The sequence below is a fragment of the Manacus vitellinus genome, unplaced genomic scaffold (assembly GCF_001715985.3).
Source record: "Manacus vitellinus isolate BGI_N305 unplaced genomic scaffold, ASM171598v3 scaffold_0_pilon, whole genome shotgun sequence".
Lineage (NCBI taxonomy): Eukaryota > Metazoa > Chordata > Aves > Passeriformes > Pipridae > Manacus > Manacus vitellinus.
Genome location: NW_021938789.1, coordinates 57,158,854 through 57,170,915, shown reverse-complemented (window position 1 = coordinate 57,170,915; position 12,062 = coordinate 57,158,854). Strand labels below are relative to the sequence as shown.

Sequence of the window (12,062 nt, the reverse complement as noted above, 5' to 3'; positions counted from 1 at the left end):
TGGTGTGTTCAACCTGGAGAAGAGAAAACTGAAGGGAAACCTCACTGCAGTTACAACTTCCCCACAAGGCAAAACAGAGGGGCAGCACTGATCTCTTTTCTCTGGTGACTGATGAGAGGATCTGAGGGAACAGCATGAAGTTGTGTCAGAGGTGATTTAGGTTAGATATTAGAAAAAGGTTCTTCACCTAGAGGGTGGTTGGGCACTGGAACAGGCTTCCCAGGGAAGTGGTTACAGAACCAAGCCTGACAGAGTTCAAGAAGTGTTGGGGCAACACTCACATACCTGGTGGAATTCATGGGTTGGTCCTGTGCAGGGCCAAGAGTTGGACTTCAGTGATCCTTGTGGGTCCCTTCCAACTCAAGGATATTCTGTGACTCTATGACTGCCTTTTGGGGATCCCTTGTTTTCCTTAAAGGTTCCTTTTCTCTCTCCATCTGACAGGTTTAGAAGACGTTGTAGCAATAATGATTCCTGAACCCAAAGGAAAAGAGATAGTGAGCCTCCTGGAGAAGAACATTACTGTGATGATGTACATAACCATCGGGACGCGCAACCTGCAGAAGTACGTCAGCCGGACCTCTGTGGTGTTCGTCTCCATCTCCTTCATTGTGCTGATGATCATCTCGCTGGCGTGGCTGGTCTTCTATTACATCCAGAGATTCCGCTACGCAAATGCCAGAGACCGAAATCAGGTGAGCAGGGCCGGAGTCACTGATTTGTGTTTCCAAAAGATCCCCGCGGGGTTCAGCTTAGAAGTAAAAGTAGAGGAAGTTATGAACGTGTGGAAAAACAGACAAACCAAAACAACAAAAAAAACCCACAAGAAAGTGAAAAGAATAGAGATATAAAAACTTCTGCATCTGGGAAAAGCCAAGACTTCTGTCCATATGGGTGGGATTCAGGAAAAAAATTAATCATGTGTGTATGTTATGGAGGTTTTTCCCATTCAAAACACACAAGAAATAGACAGAAAGTTGATGATGTTTATTCATGAAAAGCTTGTTTTGGTGCATAAAGCCAAGTGACATAGCAATGTATATAACCAACAACCCTTGAGATTACAATGATGACTAAAATACAGAGATATGTGAATGTCTGTGTGTGAAATAATGGTTCACAATAAGTGAAGAAAGAACAGAATGTGTTTTCATTTTCATACTTCTTTAGAAGGGTCTTGGGCTTGAAAAGCAAACGTGTCCCTCTTCATTTGACAATGATCACTGAACATATAAGTGCTGTAGTGATAGCCACCAATGCTATTAAATGTTATTATTGCTACTGGTTTTGGCATCTTGTCCAAACTCCTTGAAAGAGATACAAAGCCTATAGGGCTGGAGAGAAGTCAGCAGTGGGAATGCGCCCTGAGTCCTGAGCCCTGAATTTATAAAGCACTGTCCATCTTTATGGTAGTTCAGCAGAGAATAATAATAGGAATGATAATAATAAATTTAATCTGTTCTTGTCTGGATACAACTATCTCAGCATCAGCAGAACTGGAAAGCCGAGGCTTCTACATTTCATTCTAATGGTACACTAGAAAATGTTATCAGTGTATGAAATCTGAGGAGATAACCATTTTAATGCAGGGAAAAAACGCACTATAATTCAGAGAGGTTTCTGAACCCTCAATAAATTACTTTCAGGGCCAGGAGGGTTGCCTTGCTTATTCTGCAGAAAAGGTAAAGCTGAGAGTGTTAATAATCATCTTGTAGAGAAAAGTACAGCCGCACACTCTGTAACATATACTTGATTATAGGAATCCCTTGCCCTCCCCCATTGAAATTCAGGCATCCTCTGAGATAGAGTGCAGCTGCTCTGTATTTACAGACAGAAAGAATATATTTTCCTTTTAAATATACGGTCTGAAATTTTGGATAGCAAGAATGAGACTATCCCAGCTGGATTTTGAACATCATTGGCAGCAGATTCGCTGTGACTGTAATGGCTGTTGTAATTTTTAGATGCTTTGTCTGCAAAAGCACATGGCTGCCTAATTTGTGTGTGTAAGTGTGCTTTCAATCAAGTAATTATACAGGCCGATTAGCAATCTAAATAGAGATACATAAACATAAAACTCAGCAAAATAAGAAGCTCAGTCAGGTAATGTGAGGTTTGGAACTGATAGGTTTATATGTTCAAGCAAATTTTCTTTTCAGTGTTTTCTTTCCAAGGTTTGAGTGAGACTAACATGTGCACAAGCAGTTGTCCTGTGGAGAGGTTTTAATAACTTTTATATTTTACTAGTTTTGTTCTTCAGAAGAATAAGAAAGCATGCCTCCTAAGAATTTTTTTTTGGCCACTTTTGCACAATAATATGAGACAAACTAGAATGTCTTCATGCCCTTTCATCATACAATTTGTCTGACGTCTCTTCTAATCTTTCTGTCAACTCTCTTCATATGAAAAATGGCAGCAATATACAAAGCTCAATGATTTTTGTTAATGCATTGCTGTGGCTTGTTTGTTTTGTTTCTTTCAGTCCTGGCTATGGAATATAATGATGTAGGTGGTTCAGAAGAGCTCATCTTGCTCTTGGCCTTGCCATGAGGGTTCCTCCCTGTTCCCTGTAAAGTTCTGCCTTTTTTTTTCTTTAACATATTCTCTTATAGCACAAAGATGGGATCACAGATTTCTACAGTAATACCTCGGATATTCAGATAAATACAAAGAAAAACTGTTTGTGTGGCTTTGCTGGAGCAAGGTTCTTTAGTCATTGCACTCAAAAGCTTTTAGCATTATAACTTGCACACGTCTGTTGCTATAAAGGTGTTGTGCTTACTTGTTGGAGAGCCTAGCGTGGGTTGGAAGCACCTTCATTGCTGACTAACTTTAGAAGAGATGCTTTCTTTCTATTTGTATTTGATGTGTTCAGGCTAAAGTGTATCCACAGGCTGAAGTGTTTGGATAAACAGAGGTGGAGGGGGAGCTAGCTGGTCTGTTGAGAGAAAGTTGTACTGTCAGTTCCTACCCCACAGTGCAATGAATTTTAACTGTGCACACTGAGTGCCCTGTTCTCAAAAACCTGTCACTCATTTATTAGACTTCAGTTAAAATAATTTAAAAATAAGTGTTTAAATTAGTTTTGTCATCTGAATTATTTAAAGCCACACAGTTTTTAAAACAAGGGCTTGTGAGGCCCTATGTTTTCTATGTCAAATAAGAACCTATGCCTATCTCTTCACTAACCTGTGCCAGGCGTGGGCTTTGGAGGTTTGGCTGATACTGAATTTGATACAAGGGGCAGTTTAGCCTCCTGTGGGTTGGTAGTCTGGGTACTGTGCTGAGAGAATGGGACAACGTGTCTGCAAACTATGACTGGCAGAAAAAGCTGTTCTCTCCAAGCAGAAGTGTTGCACTGTTACATGAAGGCAAGATATTAGAACATCTTTCCTTGGTCACTGTAAGTCTCCCTAAATCATCTTCCATTTTGCCTCTTCCAAGCTGACTCATTGCAACTATGTCTTCCTTTCATGAAAAACATCATGTGTCCTTTTGTTGAGCCTCATTACTACCTTTGTCTAGTCCTATTATATATGGGGACCCTCCTTTCCAGGTCCTCTTCCATTCTTGCACACAGCATAAGTTTCTGAGCAAGCAGTAAATCCAAAAGGAACTGATTTAGTTGTCCATCAGGAAAGCGATGAGTGCAGCTAGCAAAGAACCAACTACAAAATGGTTAGGTATCAATTTTTATTTTAATATATTTAATATTTAAGAGTACCTCTAGCACAGACAACTGTACAGTACATGTGGCAGTAGAAGATAGGTAGTAATATTCATATGGATGAACGTTTTTTCTTCTGACATAACAAGATGTTGCCCTGATAATAATCCTTTTGATATGAAGAGGATAGATTTGTGTAAGAAATGCATAGGCAATCTGTTTCCTCAACAGCTTGTTCCTGGAGCCTTCCTGAAGATGAGAGAGTTTGTAAAAAACCGTGAGAATTGTTTGCATCATGAAACATCACGTTGCAGAGCTAATTAGAAGTAGTTTGGAATTATATGACAATTACAGAGTCAAAATCACAAAATATTCAAGTGCCAGAGATAATTCAGCAGAATGTGGCTTGCTGTCACAGCCCTGTAGCAACCAGGACACAGACTTAACAACAACCAAAAAAGAAAAAATCAACCCTGTCAGTGTGTCAGATTTCATATTTCACCAGTAATAGTAGAGTTCTCTTGCTGTTGTTTGTGAGGAGATGATGTTCCAGTGCCAGACTTCTTTACCGTATTTCTTCCATGTAATTTCTTTCCACTGGCTTCTTTTTAAGAGGAAGGTTTCTGCAAAGTCATTTTGAAGCTAGGTGGGCTTCATTAGTTTGGCAGGACAGTGGAAGCCAAATCAAGTAGCAATCTCACTGGGGTTTGGGAGGATTCCTTGCATCCTGTGTTAATCTTTAGTATGTGGCTGTCAGCATGTGGAGCAGTTATTTGAGATGGAAGATTGCTGGCTGTGGCTTTGAGAGTTTTGGGCCACTGAATAGAAACATCAGTCTTTGAAGCAGTTTTGGGAAGATGCTTCCCACAATGGAGTCTGCAAATTTTAAATGTGGACAGGAGATGTGTCTGAGACCTTGTCCCAGTGATGCGCTTCATTTTGCACAAGGTGATCTCCTCCTTGCAAAGGTGATATTTAGTAAGGACATTAAGAGAGAAGAACTTACTGTAATTCTTTTTCTCTAGCATTTACGGTCATTTACTTTCTCAGGAGCACATGAGTGATGCTTTCCATGCTACTGTCCTTTATTTTTAACTAGGATCCCCATTTCCATAAAACCACTGCATCTCATATGCTTGACTCCTTCCAGTCCAGTACTGAATGTTGCAGCCATGCTAATGAGATTATGAGATTTATGATTGTAAATCTCTAAGCCTCACTTTAAACCCTTAGACTATTGTAATGCCTCTTAACTTTTAGGAGATATCATTGGTTATTGATAGCATGCCTTGCATTCAAATGGGAGAATCCTTTGAAAGTATGCCTTTACTCCAAGATATTCCTGTTCTTTGAAAAACTAAATTACTCTCATTTCCATGTAAGTCATGAACTTTTCTATTTATGATAGATAAGAGAAAGCAAACATGAAAACGAGCAGATCAAAGATGTACATGAGTTTTTAATCTTGTCCTTTCCCCTTCAAGTGCGTGCAAAAAAGAACTGAGACATTTCATTAGTTTAAGTAATAATAATGATAAAAAGGAATCACAAGCAATTTCTGAAACAGGACATAATGGCTCTTGTCTTGCTGTATATTATCAGTCTGTCTTTGATTTACATTAAAGAACCAAATAGCTGGCAAGAAATGTTTCCAACTCTCATCTGATCCCTTTATTTAAGGGACACTGTGAGAAAAATGGACCACAGAAAGAGATGTTGTATAACTGCAGGATACTCCCTCACATGCAATAATTAGTTATTGTGGGAAGCTCATATATAAATCTCATATGATAGCCAAGATTGTTTTCACCTCTTTAGCCAGATCTGAAATTGCTCTCTGCTTTCAATATTGCATGCATTTTGTCAGCTTCCATGTCTTTCCAATCCAATAAGCTTACTCTCTAAATTTAATTCAGTGATTTTAATTGAATCTGAAGAACAAAGTGGTAATTTATTAGTCATATCTGTATGGTGATTAGGCCTGAACTTACAAACTACCTCCAGCTTCCGTCCATTTTTGGCTTCATGCTCTCACCCCCTCCAGCTGGAAACCCTTCCTGCTGACCAGTCCCTCTGAACTCCAGCACAGGCAGTGTTCCCAGCCAGGAAAGTTGAATGTCTTCTGAGTCACCAAAGGCCCTAAGTCTCTCTCCTATCTAACAACACATGGCTGGAAACATGGATGGGGAGAGGAGGTGAACGGAAGAGTTCAAGTGGTGGCGAAATGGGATGCGCTGTATTATGAACTGTTACAAAGCTGACAAGAAGACACTGGAGTAGGTGTTGCTGCCTGGAACTGTATGACAGAGGCATGAAAAAAGTGAGAAGTGACCAGGAGGAGGGTCACCACTATGATCTGGGGACAGGAGCACATGGCATCTGAGGAGAGGTGAAGGGAGCTTGGCTTGCTAAGCTGGGAGAGGAGCAGAGGAGGAGGAGAGAGTCTGCTTCCAGCCTTCAACTGCATAACGGGTGGTCGGAGAGGAGTCAGAATCAACCTCATCTTGGAGGTGCACATTGATGGTCACAAATTACAGCGAGGGAAATTCCATTAATATGTTTAGAAAAGAAAAAAGACTGAGATTGGTTAAGTGCTGGAACAAATTATGCACAGAGGTTGTGAAATCTCCCTTCCTGGAGATATTCAAAACTCGACTGAACACAGCTCTGGCTTTGAAGTTGACCCAGCCTTGAGCAGGGGGCGGTTGGGAGTAAATGACCTCTCAAAGAGTTTTCCAGCCTGTGAGTCTGTCTCCAGATGGCCTTGTCGAGGGGTTAGCACAAGTGAGCAGCCAAGTCCTTGGAGCACTGATACAGCACAAGCTCCATAGCACAGGACCGCTGAGCAGTGGTTGTATGGACTGCCCTGCAATGGTCACAGCCTCTTGCAAGGGACAGACACGTCTACCTTCAGCATCTGAGAACAGGGTGTTTTGCATCAGGCTGTTATTGCATACTTTAATCCTGAGTGGCTGTGACCTTGCTAGCACAGTAATGGTGTCTTGGAAATATGGGAGAACAGTCAAAAATGTCACATGGTAACCAATTTATGGTCCACTTGAGGGAAAGATAGGGGAAGAATGAGCAAATGGTTATGTATGGATAGGATGTTACTGCAGGACTATATAGTGCTTTACCTGCAAGTAAACTGCAGATGCTTTATCCTCATTTTTATACTTTGCATTGCTTTTATAAAGTAGGCAACTCTGTATTGCGGGAAAAAAGAACAGGAGAGACTTTTCGCGGTTTTTGTGGTTAACAAATTAGCAGCTCACTTTCAGGTCTTACATCTTACTGAAGATCATGAACTAGCAATGAAACAATGTACAAATAAAGTTCAGTGTTCACTTTGCTTACTGCCTAGTATTTTTTTTTTAAAGTGTCATTAAAAAAAGAGAGGGAAGAAGTGGGATGCCCAAATAGTTGACTTGTTACATCTGTTGGTACTCACTGCTGTAGTTTAGTGCCAGGAGGGGCTCACATGCAATCTCCACTGGAACTCTATCAGAGTAGTTTGGCCTCATCTGCTCTGGGTTACCAGCAAGCCTAGAACACCTACTGTGGTCTTATTATGAATTATTATGTTTATATTTATACACTCTCCTGTTCCATGTACAGTCATTTGCAATTATTAAGAAGGGTAGGGAGAAAAAGTGATGGTTTCTGCATGAAGAATTGCTCTTTTCATAAGATCAAATTTTGTATTACAGCGCCGGCTTGGAGATGCTGCAAAGAAAGCAATCAGCAAGCTGCAAGTCAGAACGATCAGGAAAGGTGACAAGGTAATTTTTCAAAATGCTTGTTACTAAATGAAATTCAGTGCTGAGGATTCTTTCAGACCTCTGGGACAATGAGGCAGAACAGAAATGGCAATTGCTTATTTAGCTACTGTGTCCTTCAGGTGGAGGAGGAACGTTGGTAAGCAAGTTATGTGGGGAACGGAGTAGAGAGGGTGATTCAATAAAGATGCAACAAACCCTTGAAGTTAAAACATGCTAACTAAATCTACATGCTTCCCAGTGCAGGTTTCTAGCTGGAAACATATTGGAAAACATTACTTGCTGGTCTTGAAATGCAGTTACTGGATTTGCAATCTACTTCAGTGACTGTTTTACTTTGTCACATAGGCTCTTGTATAGAGAGATGAGCTAACAAAAATAAAAAAAAATGAAAATTATGAATGTTCTCTCTCCTGTAGGAAACTGAGCCAGACTTTGATAACTGTGCTGTTTGTATTGAAGGCTACAAGCCCAATGATGTTGTCAGGATATTGCCTTGCAGGTAAGTTGAAGTTGCTTTAGCTCTAATAATCTCTCTACTTCAAGACAGTCTCTGTTCTCACAGTTTCACACTGATGAGATTACCTGAGAGCTGGGGGAGGAAAGGGAAGGATGAATTTGTTATTTGGATCTATTCAAAATCTGTTGTTAAAGATATCTGAAATGCCTCTTTATTCAGCATGAAGTGAAACAGGTATTAATGGTGGTGAGACCTTGAGGGTTTAGTATAACAGTGAGAAATTTTGTCTGATCTGGACCTATTACAAAGGTCTTCGGTAGGATTTTTACGCTAAAGGTTTTGATTCCTCTGTTTTCCTCACTTTTTTTTCTTAATCAGTCCAGAATAAATGCCTTAGGAGAATTTGCTTCTGACTTCAAGGTGAGGCCTGGCCACAGCAGACAGGGATAGAGCAGGCTCCTGCTCCCCATAGAGCTACTTCTTTTGCTGTCCTGGGCCATGTTCAGGCACTGAGGAAGGGCTGACTTTTGTCAAAAAAATCTCCAGTTATAAAAAGAGATACACTGAGTAGAAGGAGTAAAGCAAGGTGAGAAGAAGAGTTTTTCAGTGTATTCTTTCTCCTTTTTCCCCCCTCGTGTGAGCGTACCCTGTGCAGAACTTACACTTGCAGTAATGTGAAACAGGAGCAGAGCCTCCTGCCACCCCTAACAGCTGTATTCACCTTTGTGCTGTTGTATTGCCATCTGTGAAGTGACATGAAGGATTTCTCTAAAGAAATCAGTTTCTTAAGAAATTTCCTAGGAACACTGGTTCCTCCAGGAGAGCAACAGCAAGTGTTTGATTTCCCTAGATATAAGAATCTTAAGTGCTGTGCATGCAGAGCAGAGGTTTTTATTTTTTTAATAGAGCTTCTTCCTTCTCCTGCATCATATTCACTGGCTTGAGAAACCAAAATACTTGTTTATTTTCCTGCTATGTTGTTCCCTAGTAGATATTTGAATGTTACAAGCTGTCCATTTCTGTTAGTTCATGCAACTCATTAAATCTGTTTACTGTCATCTCTAAGTGGCAAACAAAAAGCAACAGATTAATCATAAATTTGACCTACTGTAAATCCCCCACAATGACAAGTCACATGTGAACTCTTTTTTTGTTTTACAAACAAACACAAACACATCATCTTGTGAAGCAGAAATACAGAACAGTGAGAAATTACCAGAAAATATGGACCTCGGTTTGACATCAAGCCTGTTTGCATAGAAGCAGAATAAAGCTTGGAAATTTTGCATGTTAGAGACAGGCAGTGTTTGGAGGTAGTTATACAACATCCTAAAATATGTCTAAGCTTTAGCTTTCACTTGTGTGTCACCCCATAGTTCAGTAAGACTTTGTCATGCACAGTGTTGAGTCAAGCAGAGTGGATAGGAAACACATAGTTAACAGGTGGTGTTCAGTTCTTGGCTGACTTAAAAGGTCGCCCAGAAAGTGACTCACGCTGAAAGGGTAGAAGCCGCAGAACTGTCTTGTAAAATACTCACAGTTTGAGCCTCAGCAGTCTGGAATTATAAAAACTCATCTTTCTCAATCAGCTACTTCACAACCCCCTGGCTTTCCGGCTACACAAGTTGTGAGGGCAGTGTTTTGCGTGTTCTCACGTGTTTGAACTTCTGAAACATGAAATGGTAGTCTTGACTCTTTCTGCTGTTGACAGTCTTGTCTCCTCATTAAAAAAAAAAAGAAAAAAAAAGATTAATTTCTGTGTCTATGAAGTGAGTAGGAGTGTGTTATATCTTGATAAAGACCTAGAGACTCTGTAGTTTTTTTTCTCCAGCATCCTCAGTTAAACCATGTGCAGTTTCTTAATGTGGGAACATCATTAGACTGCTGTTTAATGAAAGGCTGGCATGCCACCAAGCTTACAGAAGCCAGCACCATATGACACCAGTGCTGGCTAACCTTGGTGTTTCTATCAGAGATGTAGAAGGTTTTATCTGCAAAGCAAAATATGCCCCAGGAGTTGCACATGAAAGGTGCTGCCCTGTACTGCAGGTAGTACTGGGAAAGCCACTGCTGGCAGGCACACTCTGTATAAAGCCCTGTATGTCTTGAGATTTCTCTTTAAGACTCTTTAAGACTTTTTAAGAGCCTGAATCTCCTAAGAAGTTGGTACCAAAAGTCCACCTGCTGGTACTGCAGTGGGTGAGCTCTGAAGTCAAATAGCTACATGTTTACTAGGATTTAGGCTGTTTCCCCAAACAATCCTCTTTTCTGCTGGCACTGGGATAGCCTGTTGTTATGTACCCCACTCTGAAAAGCTCAGAGGAGAATTCTAGTGAACTCGTGCTTCTTCCTCTCTGTCTTCTTCAGGCAGCTCCCACAACTGACTGTATTAATAAACTTCACTCTGCAGAGTGTATTAAATAAATAAGGAGTGACACTTGGTAAAAAAAAAAAAAAAAAAGTGTTGACTTGCAGCTGGTTTTATGTTTAATGGTAGCAAACATCACTGAAGTTGTCTTTGAGGGCACTGACACACGATCAAATGTAACCGAGTTCATTGTTCCCAGAGTGACATCCTTGTCACAGCCCTGGTTCGTTCTGCTTGTCCTCCATCTCCAGCTTCAAAATGCTGTTGCCTTTTCTGCTCTAGCTTTGGAGAAGTTACTGGTGCTGCTGCCCCCAGCGTATGCCTTTTACTAAACTTCTACTAACTACTAAACTTCTACAGAGAGGCAAGACATTTCTTTCAAGATTATCTCTGCTGAGTTCCTCATAAGCTTTTTTTTTGGCTGTTTCATTTCTCTCAATAATAAACACACTCTCTGACCCCATTCCAGCTCGTTCTCTTCCCCTGAACCTTCACTCTATGAACAACTGTGATTTCAGTCTGCTTCACTCCTGCTTTCTCTTTTTATTAGCTTCCTTTGAAAATTATTTCATAGCACACATTCTTTCCTTTCATTCCTTCCTCTCACCCTCATCATCATCTTCTTTTATCCTTCCTTTTACCTCAAAAGTAAACAAATAATACCCTAGATGCACCCCTAAAAGCTCAAACCATCTTGTTGGATACTACAGTGCTGCTCAGTCTCTCATCAAAACCCTTCTCAATCCCCTGCTTTAGCCCTATGTCTAATCCAGGCAACTGATGCTCTTACTCAGGGTCCCTAGGGATGTACCTCTCTCTGCACAGATGAGACTAGGAGTAGAAGGCAGGAGGAGAACAGTTTCCCCTAACCTGGAAAAAAAGCTTCTCAAAACTGTTGGCAAGCTGAAAGCTTTACAATAGTTTTACTACAGTCATCATTGTAATTTGGGGCTGAGCTCAACATGACTTTTTTTTCTTGGGTGATTAAAATTGCAGCTTGAAAGAAAGTGTAAATACATTTCAAACAAAAGTAATCACCAGTTTAAAAAACATGAAGTGCTATTTAGATAATAGTAAATGGAGTGCTCTGGGATTCTGAGGTTCTTTTTCTTTGTGCTCTGTGAGCCGTGTGCAGTCACAGAAGAGTGCAGGAGGGATCCCAGGAGGCTGCCACCTCTGGAACAGCACAGGGACTCTGGCACGCACGTGTCATTCTTGGGAGCTTTTTCCAACACACTCTGCAGTCTCCCGGGATGAAGACTCTGCAAATTCCCCTGATAATTTATTGCAGTGCTTTGTTACCCTGACTGTGGTGAAGCCTTTCTTATTGTGTAGCCTGGATCTCACTTGCTGCAGTTTAAACTCATCATTGTGCCTCTTATCCCTAGGAGAGGGAAGATCAGTTGTTTCCTTTCCCCTCATCAAAGCCTTTTTGTATGACGTAGTTGCAACATCTCCTCGCCTTCCTCTCTGTCAACTAATCAATTACAGTTCTTTTGAGAAACTTTTCAACCCATCCCAATCAACACAGTTTTGCAATACATGTGGTTGCACACAATAGGGAAAAAAACCCAGGGTTTCTTTTCCAGGTTTGACTTTGATTGTCAAAGCCATATCCCAAGCCTGTGCCTGGAACATCTCTCTCTTAGTGTCTCCTTGTATGGGTCATTACTTCTGAACTCATCCGTGATGCCTCTGTCTTCTCCTTCCATTTAAAACTTGCATCAGCCAGAACTGCAAAGGGAGAAGGATTTTTGTTGCAGTTGATCTCTTTACATCTTTATCTTA

The 12,062-nt window shown here is 40.7% G+C and overlaps 1 protein-coding gene across 1 annotated transcript in view; it reads left to right on the top strand.

Moving 5' to 3' along the window:
• RNF150 (ring finger protein 150) overlaps nt 1–12,062 on the top strand; it is an 88,774-nt gene that overhangs the window by 37,658 nt on the left and 39,054 nt on the right. Inside the window, exons 3-5 of the mRNA XM_029959617.1 lie at nt 445–695; nt 7,378–7,449; nt 7,866–7,948. Of these exons, the coding sequence (XP_029815477.1) occupies nt 445–695; nt 7,378–7,449; nt 7,866–7,948 (406 nt within the window). The remainder of the gene's footprint in view (nt 1–444; nt 696–7,377; nt 7,450–7,865; nt 7,949–12,062) is intronic.